This window comes from Phodopus roborovskii, unplaced genomic scaffold (assembly GCF_943737965.1).
Source record: "Phodopus roborovskii unplaced genomic scaffold, PHOROB, whole genome shotgun sequence".
Classification (NCBI taxonomy): Eukaryota; Metazoa; Chordata; class Mammalia; order Rodentia; family Cricetidae; genus Phodopus; species Phodopus roborovskii.
The window spans coordinates 1,122,200-1,143,581 of NW_026126547.1; the positions used below are offsets into that span (position 1 = coordinate 1,122,200).

Here is a 21,382-nt window from a genome sequence, read left to right on the forward strand (position 1 = left end):
GCCTGTACCCAACACCCAACATGCACAGTGAGCAACTGAATCAAGTTTGTCCAGCAGCACGCCCTGTGAGACCTCAGGCCTACCCTGTCCTCTTGACCCAGAGCACCAAGAACCATAATCCCGGTGGGTAAGGAAGGACAGGACAAGCGCTGCAGAGGGCAAAGGCCTGGAGACCATGACAGCAGCCTTGGGTGTTTAGGGAAGCATGTTTGTGGAGAACACGTCCCTCAGACCGTGGGCTCTAAATCTAGCCTGTCACTGGGTTGGGGCTCTGACATCTGGCATCTTGTCACCCACTTCAGACTGGGTCTTCTTCAGGCCTCTTGCTTTAGTTTATGTGGGCCCACAGTGGGTGAGCAGGGAATGCTGGGTAATAATTGGCCAAGGCAGTGGTAGCCACACTAGGCACATATATAGTATCTTTATTGTGTGATGTTCCAGGCAAGGTGGCTTTAGTGTGGCCAAGGAAAGGCCAGGTGTTTTTAGACCTGTGTGGAAACCAAGCTAGACCAGCTTGGGCTTGCTCAGTGGCTTGGCCAGAGGAGGGTGAAGGCACTGCCGTTACATCGAAAATCTGGCTCAGGCTGCTCTGGCCTGGGCTCCACAGAGATAAGACGCCGGGCACCACGCTGGCTCAGTGGAATACAGTCAGAGACTCGGACCTCCAGGGTTCGCCCCTCCCTGGAGCGGGAAGAGCAGAGGGTCAGGGTGGCAGAGCTCTGCATGCCCACTTCCCAGGATGGCCCCAGACTTACCCTTGGCAGTGTGCAGCCAGCATGCCCACCAGCTCCCCAATGCGATTGTCTAGTGGTGGCTGGGAGCGATGTAGACACACTACAAGATCATCATAGCCTTGAGCATGTAGCACCACCAGCTGGTCTCGTCCACTGGTCACACTTAGCCCGGTCACCTGAGCAGACGGCTTGGGGTCAGGGTCACATCAAGCCAAGCGTTTCCTTCCAGGAAGACTTTCCTGATCCCCATCTCAGGAGCCCTGCCTTTGGCAGAGTGCCCACCCCAGTGTTCAGCCATCCCTGACTCCCCTCTCTGATCCCTGCTGACAGAGGGGAGGACTAGCAGACATCATGCAATAGGAATATAGCTACTGTATCACACAGAGTGGCATCAGTGATCCTTTGGCTCTCATAGCAACAGAGTCACTGGAAGTGGGAGACCCCGCGGTAACACATCTAACCCCTGTCCCAGGCTGCTCCTTGTTCTATGAGAAAGAAAATTCTTGGGAATAAAGCTGCCATAGGGCCAGGCAGAGGAAGGGACAGGGTTTTACAGAAGGTGGCTCAAAGCTATGGTGAGGGCTCTGATCCACACAGGCAGGAGAACCCCCTAAGACAGCAAAGGCAGAGAGAGAGAGGCCATTTGGCTTGGCTACAGCATGGAAGTATGAGGCAGGGGGAGTCGATACTTGGGAAAGAAAGCCACTACAGGGTTTTCAGAGGAGTGCTTCCATCCATTGGCTGAGGATGATCTGGACTATCCATCACAGGCAAACAATGGAGAAGTCAAGGTAAGGGCCAGGGCCCTCACAGACACCCTTCAGATGGTGTAGAATGTCTGCCATGCTCACCGCATCCAGGGGCACAGCCCGCATCACCCGGTACTGTCGCCCAGGCTCCAGCTTGTAGAGATGCCGATCTGTGAGCAGGAGGGCCCGGTCCCGGCTCTTGCGGAAGCGATTCACCTGTAGAAGAGCTGGCTGGGCCAAGGCTGGTAACACCCACCCTTCCCCAGGCCCAGTAACCCCAACTTCCTCCCTCTCTGTGGCCTTTCCTCACTGACTGACCAAGGGTGATGGTTTCTCAAGTATCAGAAGCTACCACGCCTGGGCTGGAGCTGTCTCAGGTCTCTCCTGAGCTCTTTGTCCCCCATGACCGCCAGGTTAAGTACCAACCTTGCGCACATGGCTAGAAAACAGCACAGTTCCGAAACCATCCTTCTCCCGAAGCGCCTTCAGCTGCTCAGCAAACAGATGGGAAGCTGTGGGGTTGTCAGTGCCCTGAGGACAAGTGATGGAGAGAGGGTGTTTGGGATGGGGTCTGGAATCATGCTCGACTGATAGAAACTCTCAGCAAAATGCCACAACTGTCCTTCACCTTGGTGAACCTTGGTCAAGGCCCTGTACATCAGTCACCAGGGAAGGTGTCATAGTGTCAGACACACCTGAAAAGAGTGAACCTCCCCTGAGGAACTGCCTCCACCAGATTGGCCTGTGGCCATGTCTGCATGGTATTTTCGTGATTGTTTATTAATGTAAGAGGGCCCTGCCCAGCGTGGGTGGTGTCATCCCTAGGCATTCCCCCATGCTTTCTGCCTCAGGTCCTTCCCTGAGATCCTGCCCTGGCTTCCCTGGATGATTCATAGTACTCTGTGAACTGAAAGGAACCAGTTTCTCCCCAGGTTGTTTTTGGTCACACTATTCATCACAGCAACAGAAGGCAAGCTAGGAGAGATGGTGAAGGGAGCCCTGGCTACAGAAATATTGGTAAGTGTGATGTGTGTGAGAATGTGTATGTACACACGTGTATGCTTGTGCCTGAATGGAACTGTAACTGAGAATATGAAAGGGTAACTGTACCTGAGAACAGAGGACTCTCAGGGGCCAGGGCTACTCATCAGAGCCCAGGATTGACTGTGGTTTAAAAACTCTAAAACCTGGGGCCTGGAGAGATGGCTCAGTGGTAAAGAGTACTGACTGTTCTTCCAGAGAACCCGGATTCAATGGCAGCTTACAACTGGCCATAATTTCTGTTCCAGGGGATCCAATACCCTCATAAAGACATTCATGCAGGCAAAACACCAATGTACATAAAATATTTTTTAAAATTTATTTTATATGTATTTCTGTCTGCATGTATCCCTACAGGCCAGTTGAAGGCACCAGATCTCATCATGGATGGTTGTGAACCATCATGTGGTTGCTGGGAATTGAACTCAGGACCTCTGGAAGAGCAGCCAGTGCTCTTAACCTCTGAGCCATCTTTCCAACCCAAAATAAATGATTTTTAAAAATCCTCAACCATGAACCTTTAGAACAGGGCCAAGAAGAGGGTTCAACAGGCAACACCAGGATTGACCGAAAGGCTGGTAAGACCCATGCCAATGTCAGCTCTGAGACCTGGGTCTGACCAATACTCACAGAGGACAGATAGTCTTGCACCCAAGCCCGCTGACAGCCCCAGTCCTGACGCAATCCTTGCAAGGCCCCCATAGCAGCCACCTTGGCCTTGATCTGGGCCATGTCTGAAGGAGGAATGTTCTTCACCAACTGCCGTGCCCGCCACCTTGAAGAGGACAAGCATCAGAAGATACCTATCTGTGTGCATAGCTTCTCCAGCCCTCCCCCAAGAGCCATTTCTTAATCTGATGGTGACTGCCCTTTGGGTCCCAATCCCCGCCTGCCTCTCTGGCCTTGGCTCTTTGTACTCAATGTGTGTCCCTAGGAGACAGACTCCAGTCCCACAACCATTCAGCACCTCGTGTTCTGACACTTGCTTTGTGTCCTCCTTCTGGAGAACCACTCAGACTTCAAGATGCATACCAACATGGAGTTCCCATTTCCCAGCCTAGCTAGCTTCCCCAGTGAAGGCTGTGGCCCTGGACTGGTACAGAGTCAGGACAGTCATGGAACACTGATGGCCAGTTAATATCACTCAGTCCCATCTTCCTGCTTATTAAGGGGGTGAGGATGTGTCTCCCAGTCAAGTTCAAGGATTCAGAGGACACTGGCTGAGTGGGAAAGCATGTGGAGAATGGTACCTGCTGAAGAGAACATGGCAAGTGTCCTGGAAGGGCTGCAACACAGCAGGAGGTGGTGGCCACACAAGGTCACGGCCATAGAGTGGGGGCTGCCGTGCAGCCTGGAAACGCCGCTGCAGTTCAATCAGATGAGCACGCACCTTGTGCCTCCGGAACCAGCGCATGATGGTGTAGATGGCCCTCAGTCGCCGACAGCGCCACCTAGCCAGGGTGCCCCGCCACGCCTAGACAGAACACATGGGATAGAACATGGGGTCATTCCCAAGCAAGGCACTAATTTCCTAATTCTAAGTACGGCCCTTCATCTTTTCCTGAGCACCCCTGGCTTGTCTCTAAGAAGGCTTTGGAGCTAATTCTATCTGGAGGCATGTGGATAGACAAAGCCCTGCTCAAGAGCCCACAGACTCTCAGAAAAGAGCAGCTCATCTGTACCAGACCTTGTAAGCTGGCACCTGTGGGCTCCCTAGGAAGAAAGCCTGTGTGAGAGAAAGGAGTTTTCTTCACAGTTCCCAGAGTCAGGGACATCCCCAGAATGTTGCCATCAGAACTCAGACTGAACACCCTAGACAGCCAGGGACCCATACATGACTTCAAACTATCAGGAACACCCCCAGGAATGGAGTGGGCGAGGCAAATTCTACAGATCTATGTGGACACCCATCCCACAATGGTGGGTGTCCGTCCATCCAGCAACCCCTCCTCACACCTTCTGCAGCAACAACACAATGATGGGGATTAGACGAGCTCGGCTCTGCTCCAGAGTGACCAGCGTCCGCGGGGACCGGATGAACAGCTTGCTGTGGCCGAAGGCCACATCCCCTTGCAGCCCATGTTGCTCCAGAAGGGCGCTCACAGCCTCCCTGTCAGAGCCCAGCAGGTGGTTGGGCCATGTGTACTCACAGGTCATCTTGTATCTGTTAACACAGAACGGAAAGATGGATATTTGGCATCAGGCAGTATATATGGCATCTCCTTCCTGACCAGCCCTGGGAAGAATGTCAGGGTACTAGGAATCGCCAGGACTGACATCTTGACAGTATGCCTCTGGGACAGCTATGACACTGGGCATGCCCTCATCGCCAGTTTCTTTCGCATGCCTATTACATGTGTCCCTGCATATGGCCTTGCACTTACACATGTGTTCACATACACACATCTTCCCCAGGTTTTCTTACAGACATTTTGGTGCCTCGGGGCCAGAGGTGTCTCAGCTCCAACTTGCAGTGTCGTTTAAGACATTATTTAGGGTCCCTCTACTTCTACCTGTCAGATTTCACACGGGGTCTGTGGCCCACATTGTGACGGGTGTGGGAGCCTGTACCTGAGCAGGAATCGAGGGTAAGGCTGGCGGGAAGCAAAGCCAGCCCTGCGGACCCTCACATTCTCCAGGAGCCCCAGGTATTCGACCTGGTGGCGACAGTGGGCTTCATCGAGCCGCCCGGCCACCTTGTCTTCATTGGGTTTGATGCAGCGGACATAGAAGGGTTCCTGTTGGGACAGAGGACACTTAGGGGCCTAACCTAGTGGTTTTTGTGTGTCTCTGGCCCCTGAGAGCCTGGATTAGCAGAGCCGGGACAAGAGAAATCACAGCAGACCAAGGTAGCCTCAGGTAGATCTGGAGCCTAACCACACCTAGGGTTAGGCTCCAGTCCAGGAAGGAGGAAGGATCCCTTCTTCCCAGAGAGGCTCCTATTTCTGGATGTTCTGTCAACACACTCTTCCATACCCTTCCCCCAGTTGCTCCTCTGATTTTTGACCTGAAGCTCCCCAAGAAAGCTATTGCCAATTTCCTGCTAGTGTGGCTCTCAGACCCTTTTACCCAGGAGACAGTGGGCTAGGGCTTACTGGTTTCCAAGCCTGCCCTGTGTTCAGTGGTTGTTTAAGTCTGAGCTCTGAGTCCCATATCTAACCTGTGCTATAGATCAGTAGGGCAGACAGGGCACAGAAAAAGGATTTGAAAGGCAATTATTACCTTGGAAGCCAAGTTCTCCACTAGGGCAACCATAGAGTTCTTAAAGAGTGTGCCGGCTGTCAGGGGGCGCTTGGTTACTTCTGTGATGTCCTGTTGTCCATCTGGCCACATGGCCCGCAAGGTGGGATCCGAACTGCAGGCGAGAGCTATGTTTACCCTGATATCCTGGCAGGGCAACATCCAGGTGGCCCAGTATGGCTCCAATAACTACATAGTTTTCTGTTTGAACCTCAGACTGTCTGTGGGTTAAGTAGGGATCCGACCTTAGAGTCCCTGAAGGCCCCCAGTCCTGGCCCAGCCAGCCACACTCACCTATTGTACAGCAGCCGTTTGAAGTCCTGGAAGAGGGAGTCTCTATTCTTGTCAATGAAGCCCTCCACGGAGTACCTGACCGAGACCAGAGCAGGTGAGTAGATCAAGGGCCCGGCAGCCAGGCTACCAAGAAGCCCCTCTGCCTGCCACCCACCTCTAATTTCCTGGGTTAGTTTCTTCCAGCTTCCAGCCTGCTGCCCTCTACTTTTCCTTGTCTCCCTCTCGTCTGCATTCTCTTTTGTTTCCCTCCCAGAAAAAGAATCAGTGGCGGAGGCCAAACATCCCAGCACCAAATCCTAGCTCTTCCTTGAGCACACTGGGTGACTTTGGGAAGTCTATCTCATCACTCTGCTTCTCAGGGTACTTAAATACCCAGGGCTAGAGAGATGGCTAAGAGCTTAAGGCTGCTCGCTCTTCCAGAGGTCCTGAGTTCAATTCCCAGAAACCGCATGGTGGCTCACAGCCATCTGTAATGAGATCTGGTGCCCTCTTCTGTCATACAGGCATTCATACAGGCAGAATGCTGTATGTATAATAAATAAATAAAAATCTTAAAAACAAAACAATCAAAAAAAACTTGAACCAGGTCTACTGTGTTTCTACCAGCAATGACAGTTATGGTGAACAACTCCAACCTTGAGACGTAAGGGCCTTAGAATAATGATCTGGTTCACGGACCACTAGAAAGTTAATTGATAAATATTGGCTCTGCTTGTAGCACTGATGAAGTACTGGGATTAAAGGTGTGTGACACCATGACCAGTTTGACTTGGGGATTAAAAAAAAAAAACAAAACTTCTAGATGCACACAGCTGCAGTGGTGGGGCATACACACACAAAACTTTGTGTCTCTTGGAACAGAAGCTGGGACTTACGTGACATCCCCTGCGTAGTGTTTGATCCGGAAGTCTCGGCCAAACTCCATGGTTTTGTCTGTAGGACAAAGCTATGGGACAGGCCAAGGTAAGACACAGACAAGGGGGGCAGTTTGTAGTCTATGTGAGGGGACAGTCCCACAGCCATCCTTGCTGGACAGAGGTAACGGTGACCTTAGTGGCATCAGGCTCAGTTGGCCAAGAACCCAATGAGGCATGAGCATCGTAACACCCCTGTATGTGCCCCACGCCCTCTGCTGCCATAGATGAGGACAACTAGAGCACCTGACGGCTGGAATAGTGCGGGTGGTGGCGGTGGTGTGTGTCCAGGGTCTGCAGGAAGATCCGGTCAGTGATGGGGCCTGCTGTGCTGCAGGCCTCATCTAGTACAGCCAGGATGCCTCGGTGGGGCCTCTCCACCAGCTCCACAATGGTGGCGTTGTTGAAGTACTCAATCTGGAGTGGAGACCACCAGAAGGGAGGCTCTAGAGAGGACTCCAGACACTGGGCGGTCACCTCCCCCTTGCTCAGTGCCTGCTTATTGTTATCCAGGTCACACGAGGCTCCTAATACATCCTCCTCCCTGATAGCCACTCCTCCACCCCACCCACCCATTCCCACCCACCCCCCAGCCCAGCTGCTCACACTCTGCCAGGCGATGCCCTCCCGCTCGTATTCCTCCTGCTCTTGCTTCAGGATAAGCTGGATAAAGAGCTGCTGGAGCTTCTCATTGCAGTAGTTGATGCAGAACTGCTCAAAGCTGGGGGTGGGGTGGGATCTTCAGAGGGGTTCTCACTCCTTGCGTGGGGCCGGGGGGGGGGTAGGTTGTGATGGACAGCTGCCTTCCTCCTAGCAGCTATGCCCCTCTCCTAGCAGCTATGAACTCTCCACCCTCCCACCCTATGCCCCAGAATAGACTTGGGAATCACTATCAAGAGAAGTGAGTTTCCAAATTTTGCCTGCCATCAGGTAACCTAACTGGCTGGGGCACAGGCAAGGCAAGCTTAGAGCACTCAAGGACCAGCAGGGGAATCTAAACGTTCCTTCCTCCTGGTGCAAGCAAAGTTTTTGGATTCTGCTGGGGTTGCAGGATCAAAGACACAGTTTCAGTTGCCTGGGTTGCCTACCTGTTGACGGGAAACACTTCAAAGCCGTAGATGTCCAGCACACCAATGACTGTGTCCTTGCCATCACGCCGAGGGTCACGGCCCCGGGGTTCCATAATGCCATTGATCCTGTCCACAACCCACTCAAACAGCCTCTGGTACACCGCCTGGAACAGATCATGTTTTTGTGCTACCAGCCCACCATCCCTATCAAGGCCCCATGGTTTCTCCCTCCAACTACTCTGAGAATACCTTGGCACAGGCATCCCGGGCATAACTGGCCTCAGCCACAGTGTGGCCCTTCTCTATGAGCTCTCGGCCTCCTGAAGCCACTGTACGAGCTAGCAGGGTTCGAAGAACAAGGTCCCTGGGTGTGAATGTTAGCTTGGCCACATAGCCCACCAAGACCTCCTCAGCCACTGCCAGGCCTCCTTTCTGTGGTCCATTTTCCTCTGTCTCCACAAATTCGATGTTTCCCTGGTGAAAAAAGGGATCGTGAACAGGCTAGGCTCCAAGTCCCCAAGGAGTCTAGCTGCCTTTGGATAGAGAAAAGGAAGGAAGGAACGAAGGAAGGAAGGCAGGCAGGCAGAGGATGTAGATGTGGGAACACAGTTTCTACACACACACACAGCTGTCTATTGATCACTGTGGGCCACAGACACAGCAGAGTTCCAAAACCTTCATCTGAGGCCCTCTCAAAGAGAACCAAAGCCCAGAGGGCCTGAGGAGCAGCTCACAGGCTTGATCAGCAAGGCTCAGCGGTTGAAGAGCATAGCCTGGTCTCCCAGGTTTCTACCAGTCCCCAGCTACCACCAACTCAGACTCAGTAGGGAAGAAGGCAGCTCAGAGACTCTGCTGGAATATCCCTCAGTGAGTCCAACCCTTCTCCATGGAGGTTGCCAGAAGGGGAGGTTGTCTCCCCAAGTCTTCCAGGCCAGGCTCACCAGGTGCAATATGGCAGCTAGGATTCGATGGATGGACTCCACCTCCTCCGGACTGAAGCCAATGATCCTCATAGCCTCCATCACAGCTTGGTGGTTCTTCTCATCACTATCCAAGGCCTAGGGGAGAAGGTGTTTACCGCCTAGGCTAACATGGCCCCAGGATACCTGCCCTCAATAGACCTCAATCCCTCCATCTCAGGCACCTGCTCACCCTATCTCTTCTCCATCAATCCACATCCCTCCATCCCTGTCACATGCTCATCCTATATCCTGTCCCCTCCCTCAACTATTTTCTCTCCCACTTGCTTGGGCTGTTCGCACCAATCACTGTCTACTCCCTGAGTCTGACTGAGGCCGTACCCCTTGCCCTCACATTGTGCACACCCATGTTGAGCCCAGCTCCCTGACGTGTGAAATTATACACAGCAGGATTTCTCTCCAGATGCAGTCCTTGCAGCTCTTGGTCGTCACTGCCCCTAAGCAACTGGAAGGCACAGAAGTCCTTTAGTTAGGCACTGAGTTTCAAGGACCCTCCTCTACCGACCCCATCCCCCAACAGAAACAGGTTGACTCAGACACAGAACCCACAGGGGGGAAACTGCCTGTGTCCTGGGGTACTTATATTCTCTGGATCTCTGATGTTGGAGACATCTCCATTCTCAAGGATCTCCCACCCTTTGGTATCTGGGGCGATGTATGATGTTTAGGATAGAGGTAAGGGGATTAAAGACACGGTTGGGGGCAGGTTAGTGTGGGATAGAGAGGAGAAGTTGGGGGCGGTGGCCCTTCTCTGCCTCTCCTTTTTCTTGCTAGTTTGCTCTCATCTCCTCTCCACTCACAGAGCCTCACCTGGTAGAAGGCGTGGAAGTTCCGCTCACCCACATGCTGCTTGAGGACCCTAGACTGAGGCAAGAGGGGTAGTTGGATTCCAGGAGTGGGTCTGCACCAAGGACCCCGTCTGTGTATTACCAGGTGGAAAGCAGCCAGGGAGTAGGGATGCTGTGACATAGGGACACTGAGGCTCTCTGCTTTCCCAATGTGCAACATCAAGTCAGTGTGTTCCCAGTCCCTGGGCCCTGAGGAAGGGTGTCCTCAGCCGACCTGCCCACCTTCTCCAGCAGATAGCTGTGGATGTGTCCTCCAACGGGATCCCCCTTGAAGTCGAAGTTGATGTCCATGTACTTGCCGAAGCGACTGGAGTTGTGGTTGCGATTGGTGCGGGCATTGCCAAAGGCTTCCAGCACACAGGTAGACTTGAGTAGCACATCCTTCACCCTGTGGATAGAGGGACTAGGGTCTCAATGCAAAGACCCCCATCTAAAGGAGAATCACAGTATCCCAGGATGGACCAGGGAACTGAGCTGGCGAGGAGTGAGAGGTCCACCTTGTCCAGAGCATCCCTGTGCTGTGCATAATAGCCAGCTTCCCTCTGAGACTGGGAATGCTTTTGTCCAGCTTCTTTGTGTCACACACATTGTCTGTGCATCTCTGAGCCCCGGACAAGTGCTCAGCAAATGTCATGTGCCGTTTCTTATGGTCACCCCCATGTCCCATCTGTTTCCCAGTAGGCTTTTAGCTATAGTTAGGTAGCAGTGACAGTCACATGCTGGGAGACTGACATTCTTGCAGGTGTCCTGCAAATCCTCACCACAACATCACTACTGGAAGAGGCAGGCTAAGACCCAGGAAGGTACTTCCACCGGGCCTGGATGGGGAATAGAGGGCTGGGCGGGCCAATCAGCCAACCCATTTCCTGAATCAGGCAACTGGAACTCATATGCCAGGCTGTCAAATTCCCTAGGCTTTTGTAGGCTCCACAAGGTGTTCCCTTTCCTGTTTTGAGACCTGTTGATGCCAGCTCCGTCCCAGTTGGCAGTGTGCACACTCTGTCTGGGTCTCAACCCCCTCATCTGAAAGGCCCTTGATGTGGCCTTAGGTCCCTGCTGGGACCATTGAGCGCTCACCTCTCCACCTCAGCCCTCTGGCTTGGGTTGGTGACTGCAGCGATGTACTGCATGATGTGCTTGCTGGCCTCTGTCTTCCCTGCCCCACTCTCCCCTGCCAAGAAGAGAGGGCATTATAGCATCACCAACCCTGGTTCATCCTTGTTCCTGTCCCATCCTTAGAGGTGGAAGCGCCACCACCCTCATTTATGAATAAGGCAGGGCTCTGGCATCCCGTTCACAGGCACAGGTACCTGAGATGACGATGCAGGTGTCCCTGGATCTACGCTTCATTGCTTTGTAGGCAGCATTGGCCACAGCATAAAGATGAGGTGGTCGCTCATACAGCTCACGGCCCTGGTACTTGGCAATGGCCTCTGGCCCATACAGTGGCAGCTCCTGGTAGGGGTTCACGGATACCAGCACCTCACCAATATAGGTATAGATACGGCCTTTCTCAAACCTAGGCACAACAGAACAAGGCCTCAGCAGTACATCCACGGGAGGTCCACATGGGAGGCCCCAGCCAGTCAGCATCCCCTCCCAGAAAAGATCATAGAGAGGAGAAAAGGGGGCCTCGTTGACTTAAGACTCCCTGAGCCACCCAGAGCACAGTCCAGTGCATGGTCCACACTGCTCTCTATCAGGATGCTCAGGTCCCAGGAATCAGGACCATCCATTCCACAAAGGGGACTGACTTGGGAAAGAATCCTGGGTCCTTCACAAGAGGCAGAGCTGGCCCCAGGTGGCCCCTGCAGGGCAGCTGGGCTGATGAAACTGAGAAAAGGGGACTCTTCGGGGGGGGGGGGCTTGGTTGTTTCCTGTGTCTGAGTCTAGGAGGGACCAATTGCCGGAAGGGGACTCGCCCTGCCCCACCCAAATCATAGGGTGGTGATTTGCTAGTCTTTTCACCCCCTAGTTATGGCCACCACCCCTCGCCAGAACATCTTCAGACTTCTCCACCCTTCCTTTCACAAACCAAGTTACCAGTAGAAGGCCAGGAATGTACTCTTAGATTTTGTCCTCTGTTTGGGGCCCTCAGTGTGTGGGACCCGCCCAACCCCAGGCAGGCCTCTTCAGGGTTCCTCTTTCTCTGCCACTTGTGACATGGGCACTCCTAGGGACTACAAACTATATGACCTGCAGCCACTGCCCTCCGTGGCTCAGTGTGCAAGCAGAGATGGCATGCGTGCGAGCTTGCTTTTCACAAGAATGAGGTAGACTAACAGAGCGTTGACTCATTTCCTGGATAGCCCTCTGCACGGGTCAGCCTGTGGCCTCTACCTCAGCGCCTAGGGTGATTTCTTGTCCTCAAGTGCTCTCTAAAGAGCTTCTAGCACACAGCAGACTTCCCCAGGAGGCAGGCATGAAGTCCAACCACACACAAGGCCATATGACATGCCTGGACCCCTCCTTGCCTTCCTCAGTGGGAAGTATCGGTTCTACCAGTCGTAGCCTGTGACCCCTCTCATGAACAACCCAAAGCATCATGTTCACTTGCTGTGATTATTGAGACCCTAGGGTGGAGCCAACTTCATTTTGAAGTTCCTAAGGAGGCTTGAGCCAGGTCCCACATGAGACCCTGGAAGATACATCTGCAGTTACAGAAAGAGAGAAAGAAAGAAAGCAAAAACAAAAACAAGAAAAAAAAAAACCCCAAAAAACAAACAAACAAAAAAGGCAGTATAGTTCCTGGTCCCCATGCCTTTGCCCCGTCTTTCTCAAGGGGCATCACTCTCTCATCTTGTCAACTAGGGTGTGGTGAGAGCTAGTGGGCAGCTCCAGCTCTGACAGCTGGTTGCTTTCTGGGTGGCCATTATCTCCCGGAGACACTATCATTTCAGCTTGTATTGCCTAGGTATGTGTAACCCTGTCCCCTTTCCTGATAATGGGGCCAATGTACCTTCTCCTTGCTTCCCTCAGGTCTGCATGGATGAAAGGGGAGGGGAGGAGGGAAAGGAAGCCAGAATCCCCCCTTTTCCCCATCTACCTGAGCTGTAGATTCTTCATGAAGTCCTCCATTGTCAGTTGGTCCAAAAGCACAAAGTCAGGCTTTCCGTACTCAGGACCATCCTCGTCCTCCATCCTGCCCGCTGGAAGCACCCCAAGCCAGGGCGTTTGAGCTTTCTGTACAGAGGTGAAGGGGAAGACAGAAAGGGGAGGCCCAGCCCTGCCTAACTCCTGTAGTGGTGCTCTAAGTAGGAAGTGGGTTTTTGCTGGGGGAGCTTGGCCCTGCCCACTGCTGCTCCCTTGTCTGGGTGCTTCAAGCACTGTTTCCTGCTCCCTGGCCCACAAAGTCCGTGCTTAGCGGTCTGGTCCTCTGTTCAGATGGAATCCTTGTTCTTCACAAAGGTGTTTTCAAGCTGGGCATAATAGTACATGCTTGCAATCCCAAGCACTCCAAAGGTTAAGGGCAGGCTGGGACTGTGGCTCAGTTAGTAGAGTGTGTGCCCAACATTGGTCAAGCCCTTGGTTCAACCTTCAGCGCCCTATAAAAACCGGTCACGACAGTGCATGCCTGCAGTCCCAACAACTGGAGAGGGAGCAGAATCTTACTACAGAGCAAGTTTAAGATCAGTCTGGGCTGTATGACACCTTGTATCGAGAGGGGGTTGCTGGGAAACAGGGTGTGATGATGCATGCTTTTAGTCCCAGCACTATGGAGGCAGAGGCAGTGGCTCTCTGAGTTTGAGGCCAGCCTGGTCTACAGAGCGTGTTCCAGGACAGCCAGAGCTACACAGAGAAACCCTGTCTCAAAAAACCAAAAAGAGGGGATGACTGAGGCTGGAGGGTTACCATAAAATCCAGGCCGACATAGTCAACATGAGCTGAAGGCCCCAACACAGCAAGGCCCTGTCTCAAAACAACAGAAGCTCCTGCTCACCACAAGATTGTTGAGGGTTGGTTTCCAGCCCTGGCAGCTGGAACGTTCATAGACGTTCTAGACGTTCATAGAAATTCCCACTCTTTCTCTCTCCCTCTCTTTCTTCCCTTTAACTCTGTAGCCCAAGCTGGCCTTCTGCCTCAGCTCCACAGTGTCTCCAGGGTAGTACTAGGCCCAGCAGGAGGGGTGATTCTTTTCATTTAAAATAAAACATTTATTTTATGTGTATGAGTGTTTCGTCTGCATGTATATAAGAAAACTGTGTACGTCCCTGGTATCTGCAGAAGTTTAGGGAGGTGGACAGTCCTCAGGAGGAACATTCGGGACTCTTAACTGCTGATCCATCTCTCCAGCTCAAGATATTTCTTCGCATAGTCATGGTTACCCAGCTGTATGTCTGTCACCCCACAGCTTGGCATTAGCCAGGAGTGGCCACAATAGCGTTTAAAACATAAAGGCTTCCTGCCTGACCCTGCAGATGAGATGGTGGGTGTTGTGGGATATTTTGATTACACTCTGCCACTCCAGAGACTGCCCAATAAGGTTATACCTTGAACCAGGGGGCGGAGCCAGCGATTAGTTGACTGGAATTGGCCATAGGCAAGTCAGCCAGAAGTTGAATGAGTTGGACACACATTACGAGATAGGTAAAAGCCATGTGGTAGAATGTTGGTTAATAAAAATATGGGTTAATTTAAATTATAAGAGCTAGTAAGAACAAGCCTAAGCTACAGGCCAAGCTTTCATAATGAATAAGTTCCGTGTTGTTATCTGGTGCTGACGGTACAGAGAAAGACTTGCTACTCATTGTTGAACTTACGGATGAATGGTGCATTTAGAAATGGCTAGCTGACTACTCAGGTTTCTCTGTGCAGTCCTCCAGATTACAAGGTCTGCCCCAGGGGGCAGCCCTCTCTGCTCCCTTCCCTCATTCTGAGAGGAGGCTAGATGGCATGCCCTCTTGTTCCCAACTATGACTTACTTTCAGGTCACTTTGAGAGTTCTTGTATTCACAGATACCTAGCTATTGTATGTCTTTTCTTTCTTCTCCTTCTTTATCTCCTTTTAATTTTTTTTTTCATTTTTTGAGACAGGGTCTCTCTGTGTATCTCTGACTCTCCTGGCGCTCTCTCTGTAGACCAAGCTGGACTCTCACACTCACAGAGATCTGCCTGCCTCTGTCTCCTGAGTGCTGGGATTAAAGGTGTGTGCCACTATCACCCAGCTTATAAATTGTATTTCAATCATTTCATTTTATTTTTAAAATTACTTGATAGTGCAACATACCTAATAAAATTTTAAGTTCTTACCCACCATGTGGTAAAGGCAGATTTCATTAATGGCAAAATGAGCCATTGGCCAGAAGTACTCCAGACCCAGTAGCAGGGCTCCCTGGCTTCACCCTGGGGCCATCCTTTAAGCCTGGCACGGAAACGCTCCATCCCCAGCCTCCTGGGGTAGTGCTTTGGTAGGGTTTCCCCAACCTGGGGACTCCCACCGTTGAGTTTCATTTCCCAAAACCCCAGGCCTTAAAAAGACCTATGACTTGTGCTGATTGAATCAAGAAGTGACGTGGCTGAGTACCAGTAAAATCTGAGACACAGAACTCTATAATCGACAAAAAATGTTCACCTGTCATGATATAGTGTATCTTTAGGTTTTTCTTCTCCTTAACCACTTAAAAATCCCAAGACCATGCTTAGGTCAAAGATTGACGTGTGGGTGTAGTATTAGACTCTGGCTGTTTCCCCAGCCTATCAACACATGACTCAGCCTCTCCCACTCTGTGGGCTTGCACAACCATGCTTGCTTGCATTGACTCCCATGACCCACACAGGAGTTGCTCTCATTTTACATTATTGGAGCCATGGAGATGGCATCACATGTAATTCCTTCCTGGATGGAGCCAACCCAGGGTCCTTTCAGCATGTGAAATGGCTGGTCACTGTGGACAGGTTGTGGTCACTTGAAGTTGCCTCATGACACGGTCCTTATAGTCAGAGAGCAGAACTCAACAAACATGCAGACAGGATAATAGGGTGGGGCCACCACCCACTCAAGTCTGCTGGGGACTGAGGAAACACTGGTATTTTACCATCATCTAGCTCAGGGCCAAAGTGGCCATCTACAATTATATGTATGTGCGCACACACTTCTGGTCTTTGCCTAACTAAGTACCCGTTTCCCCCTAAACTGAATCGCAGCTTTCCTTTTTGTTGTTTTGCCTGTATGTTTGTCTGTGTGAGGGTGTTGGATCCTGGACTTACAGGATATGAAAGCTGCCATGTAGGTGCTGGGAATCGAACCTGGGTCCTCTGAAGAGCAGTCAGTGTTCTAAACCACTAAGCCGCCTCTCCAGCCTCTGAACTAGTTTTTTTAACCCTATTTTTAAAGTTTGAATGTGTGTGGGTAGGTGGGACTTTTCCTTTTGCCTGCATGTATGGTAGTATCTATTAGGGTAGTTTTTGTTGTACTCAACAGGGTCGGCCAGGGTCACTGTTCACTGTCAGTAATAATGAAATCTAATTCACTCACTGTACCCTCAATGGCTGATTTTGCTAGGCCTTGCCCACTCCATTTCCTGACAATAAAGCTTGTGTGAACTAGTCCTACTGTATGCACACCTATGGGTAGACTACACTAACAGATTGACCCTCAGGGGATCCATCACTCTTGGCTTCCTATTCATACTGACACTTAGATAACTGGCAAAGAAGTAACTTGTATGTTTTTGGGGAGGGATGGGGCTGAGACAGGGTTTCTGTGTTGCCCTGGCTATCCTGGAACTCTGTAGACCAGGCTGAACTCAAACTCAAGGGATCCACCTGCCTCTGCCTCCTGAAAGAGCTGGGTCTTAAAATACTTTAAAAATGTAGTTTTTGCCTCAAATGTGTACTTGTACCCAAGGAGGTACCAGAAGAGGGTATTGGATCCCCTGGAACAAATTTTAAATGGTTGTAAGCCAATTGAACCCAACCAAGTCCTCTGGAAGAGCAGCTACAGCTCTTAACCACTGAGCCAAGCCCCCTCAGTTGGGTGGTAGGACACAGGGGTGCCAGAAGAGGGTTATCACACCCTGTAGAACTGGAGTTACAGCTGTGAGCTGCCTGATGTGGGTACTGGAAGCATATACCCTTGACTGCAGAGCCACAAACCAAGAGCAGCAGATCCTTAGGCTCTCAGGGTAGTTCCTCAGCTTCTCATCCCTCCCACATAGCCTCAGTGACTCAACCAAGTGCAAGTCCCAAGTGGCCACTCAAAGGGATACCTGGGATATAGAGTAAGCCCCTGCCTCAAAACCACAAGTGGCCCATCGACCTAGGTTCACTTGAGTTTTCTAGAGTCAGTTTAATTCACAAAAATGGAAAAAAACAGGCTAAGACGCATCAGGTAAAACTGCATTTATTTATCTTTTTTGGAGACTGGGTCTCTTTGTAGCCCAGGCTGGCCTTGAATCCATGATCTTCTTGTCTTCACCTCCTGAGAGCTTGGACAGCAGGTCTGCTTTCCTCTAGACACCTCCATTTTCTGTGGTTTATTATATTCAGATGCCAGAATTACCTTAGGCACAGAGTCTTTATTCAAACACTGGAGACTGGGATGACCGTGTCTGCCAAACACACAGGACTGGTCCTGAACCACAGTAACTTGGGCCAAGAGCCAGAGACTGCAGATTCCTTTTAGAGAGCAGCTTCAAATCTGGTCTTTCAGCACGGCTGGAGTCTCACTCCTTTAGACTCTTTCCTCACCTGCAGAGATTAGAAATACCATGCGCTGAAAATCAGGAAACACCACAAAACCAAGGGCTGCCATAAATGCCCACTGCCATGAGGGGCAATAGCAAAGCCTAACCCAAGTTTCTGGTCCCGACTGCACCCAGTGAGCCAAAAAGCCTATGTTCACATTTTGCAGCTGCCCACACCCATTCCAGCTAGACATATCATGTACATGCTGAACTCAAACCACAAAGGCAATCAAATGTCATCTCCAAGTATCAGGGCCCAAGGAGCCCAGATTCTAGAAGTTTTGAAAGTTTTAAAAACTTTAGCGCAGCTAACCTTTCTTTCTGAGATCCAGTCACATGACTTATGGGAAGGCCACTGGTTTTTCCCCTTTGGTTGTTATTGTTTTTGTTTCTGTGTTACAGCTGTTTTGTAACTCTCTGTAGACCAGGCTGTCTTCAAACTTCCAGAGATCCTCCTGCCTCCCACTCCCAAGTGCTGAGATTAAAGGAGTGAACTGCCTAGTTGCCTTTGGTTTGTTTGTTAAGTACCTGGTGGTTGATGGACAACTAACACAAACAAAAGGAAGCCTAGGCTTATCAGGACAGTCCCATAATTCAAACTCTCTGGAGGTGGAAGCGTGAGACTAGGAATTCAAAGCCATCCTTGGCTATATAGACTTTGAGGCCTGTCTAGGTTTATAGGAGACATGTCCTCAATGCAGCAACAAAAATCCAGAAGTGACCTGTCTTCCTGCATTCTCACCTGTTCAGAAGTTCCATGAGGCAGCCTGATAACCACTGAAGTGTTACTTCAGGTCTCTTCTAGCTCCGGCACCATGGGTTTCCTAGACTGAAGGAAGAGTCAGTGAGCTGGGAAGCCTCCACAGTATGCAGGAGACTGTCTGCATCATTTACCCCACAGCTCCCACACCAAGAGCAGGACAAACCCTTCCACCCAAGCTACCCACTCTCTGGAAAGCAGCACAGGCTATAGGGATGGAGATACCAGCTATCAAATTTCAACCTGACAGTTCCTGCTGGGAAACCCCTGGACATATGGAACCCACTTGAATTCTGGAGCCCAAGCTCTGATTCTCATGCCATGTACTTTGTAATTGTTTTAAGGACTTAATAGTTTGTACCAACCCTGGAGCATAGAAAATAAATATTCAATGATTTATTTGCCTCCACACAACTGTGCAAAACTTTTCATCAGTTACACACACACACACACACACACACACACACACACACAAGCGGGGCATTTGTAAATTCTATTCACTTGAAATTCACCGTGGCAGGAGTCTGCTATATTGTCTGAAATTTCTATAACCTTGCTCTGGAGAGGGTAGGGCAAGGCCTCAAACCACTTCAAAACTGTTCTGGCAAGCACTATAGGAATGCACAGGGTCACTGCAGACCCAAGCACGCTGGAGGCTTGCAAGGGCACCACTCAAATCCTGCACAACCAAAGTCCCCCGAGAACTCGGGAGGAAAGAATTAGTCCTGAAGGCGAATTAGAGACACCGAGTTTAGCTCCAGAGACCCCAGATTATCTCTAGTTTGCCGAAGGGCGTAAGGAAGGCTCTCCGGAAGCGGCTATCTCATTTAATTTAAAAGATTAGACAATATAAGCTGCTTCATTAGTCTATGTGACACTAATTTTAGAACTGTTTCTTAAATCTCATGACCACAGAAACAACGTAATATGCACACCTAAAGAAACAAAAACCAAAAAATGGTCTCTTCTTCCTTAATCTTCTCAAGATGTATTTTCGAGGCTGGAGGAAAACTCCACACATTAACTCAACTATGGTTCAGAGAAATGAGGGCCCAGTTCTAGACAGGCAGAGCCCGGCTTTCACAATTGACTTACCAGGTCACCTTCCAGAGGGGCTCGGTCAGACCTTCCACGTTATGAGTTCATCCACCTGGCCTCAATTTACACCTACAAGGGGGACAAAGGTACACACAACCCAGGCCTGTGTCTATCTTTCAATTATAGCCCCAAGAAACTCTCTCCCGTGACAGAATCTCTCGAGGGGAGACCCTCTATGCTTGGGCGGGGGTCGCTGAGGCACGTGTCTCCCCCTGGGAAACCGTCCCTGCTCCACCGCCCCCTGACCTCCTGCCTCCCGCCACCGAGCCCCCCTACCTGGCTTCAGAATAGCCCGACATGACTCCTGATACCCGATGGCCGTGGATGCAGAAACGGTGAGCGATGCAGCACACACGAACGAGTACAACACAACCATGGCTGACAGCGGCACATGAGCATCACTGGCAGAACGCAGAGCCACGCACGCAGCTAACGTCATCACGCAGCCCCTCCCCGAAGCGCGGTGCGCGAGCTTCAATATGGTGACGTCAGCGGGCCCAGGGCGTGGTCTTGAGCGCGGGCTTTGAGCGTTGGGCCCGCCCTAGTTGTGGCAGCCGGTCACAGGCGGTCCTCATACCCGGTGGCCACCCTCAGTATGTTCTATTTCCTATCCGGGTATCACGGCTAGAAACTCGAATGGTACTGAGCCCAGGCAGCCCGGGCTGGGCAATACGTGGATGCCAGGGCCTCGGATGGGCCAGCGCTTGGGAAACTGATGCGCATGGTCCAGCCAACACAAATGAGAGCGGCAAGAAAAAAAACCCTTACAGAATTTTTCATTTTCTCTCCTTTTAAAATATATGCTTGCCTTTTATTTTTAATTCAATTTTATGCCTGCCTTTTTAAAAAATTCTTCTAACATGATTGTTTCACGAATTTAGTTGAATGAAAAAGAAAATGAAAAGGAAAGGAAAGGACGTGGCTGCTCCTAGATGTGGTGGAGGAGAGTTATTGTAGATATATGGGACAGCACAGCCAGGGGGCAGGGACATCTGAAAGATCTCAGAGTGGAGACAACCACGCTGAGCAGGGCCTTGTGGGGAGAGGGGAACCAGGAGCCGCAGCCAAAAAAAGGGAAGGCTACTCACTATGCCTGGATTATATAGGGGTGAAAGACCCCCACTATGCTTATTGCCTGTTTGAGCTGCTCTCATTAATTGCCAAGGTCAAGTTATGAGAAAAGTACAGGAGGGAATCAGGTGCTGCTCTCATCCAATGCCTACCAGATATCTGTGGTCTGCAGCTTGGACCAAAGCAAGGTCAGCAGGACGGTAGCTGGGATGCTGAGTCATAACTGAATTCTTTGTATTCTTTGTGCCCATCCCGAATAACCAACTGTCCTTGGTTAACTACAACTGCTACATTTAGATGAAACAATGAAATCCCTGTAACCATGCTTCCACTTCTGTAAGCCTGCTTCTTGCCACCCCAACCCTATATAAACTGCCTGAGTTTTAACCTCAGCACGCTCAGTCCCCCGAAAGACTGAAGCGTCCACAGGTACCTGTGTAAACAATAAATAACCTCTTGCACTCGCATCTAGTGGTCTGGTCTCGTCTCTTGGGGGCAAGGGCCTTCCCCCCTGACAGGCTCCAAACTCTTGGGGTCTCTTGGGGGTCTTTCAGGGGGAAGGGCAGCCCAGCCCCTGTGTTGGAGAATTCAGGATAGAGGGTGAAAAATGCTGCATCCATACCCTGTAACAGGTAGGGACTGAGGGAGACCCTGGCAGCCTGGTCTGCTTCGTTATGTTAAATAGGCCCCTCTCCTGTTTGTCTCAAGTCTGAAACAAAAGTGTTTTGCTGCAGGACAAGAATGGTTAAGAAAGCTTGGGGCCACACGCTGGTCAGAAGTCTCCAGAAAGCCCCAGCCCCAATACAAGGCCTCTAGCTTACAAGTGCTCTGCCTCAAAGCTGCTATTCCCTCAGCTCTTTGATGAAATTTTTAAAATTTATTTTTATTTTATATTAAT

General features: G+C 51.0%; 1 protein-coding gene, 1 long non-coding RNA gene and 1 other non-coding gene across 3 annotated transcripts; all 3 read right to left on the minus strand.

The window, feature by feature from the left end:
- Window positions 1-382: 382 nt before the first annotated feature.
- Window positions 383-13,115, minus strand: Myo1g (myosin IG). Its single transcript, XM_051200572.1, has 22 exons — window positions 12,917-13,115; window positions 11,181-11,389; window positions 10,948-11,041; window positions 10,093-10,258; window positions 9,833-9,886; window positions 9,357-9,467; window positions 8,984-9,100; window positions 8,292-8,516; window positions 8,061-8,206; window positions 7,579-7,693; window positions 7,219-7,389; window positions 6,934-7,004; window positions 6,059-6,133; window positions 5,747-5,879; window positions 5,096-5,262; window positions 4,481-4,688; window positions 3,775-3,998; window positions 3,155-3,299; window positions 1,910-2,014; window positions 1,586-1,699; window positions 756-910; window positions 383-681 (listed from the first exon to the last, which is right to left on the minus strand). The coding sequence occupies exons 1-22, from the start codon at window positions 13,009-13,011 to the stop codon at window positions 525-527; spliced, it is 3,057 nt and encodes a 1,018-aa protein (XP_051056529.1). The 5' UTR covers window positions 13,012-13,115; the 3' UTR covers window positions 383-524.
- A 4,081-nt stretch (window positions 13,116-17,196) lies between these two features.
- Window positions 17,197-19,781, minus strand: LOC127233880 (uncharacterized). Its single transcript, XR_007835529.1, has 4 exons — window positions 19,690-19,781; window positions 19,411-19,482; window positions 18,298-18,384; window positions 17,197-17,559 (listed from the first exon to the last, which is right to left on the minus strand). It is a non-coding gene; the product is annotated as an uncharacterized LOC127233880 (long non-coding RNA).
- LOC127234001 (small nucleolar RNA SNORA9) lies at window positions 18,846-18,978 on the minus strand. The gene has a single exon (XR_007835543.1). It is a non-coding gene; the product is annotated as a small nucleolar RNA SNORA9 (small nucleolar RNA).
- Window positions 19,782-21,382: the final 1,601 nt, after the last annotated feature.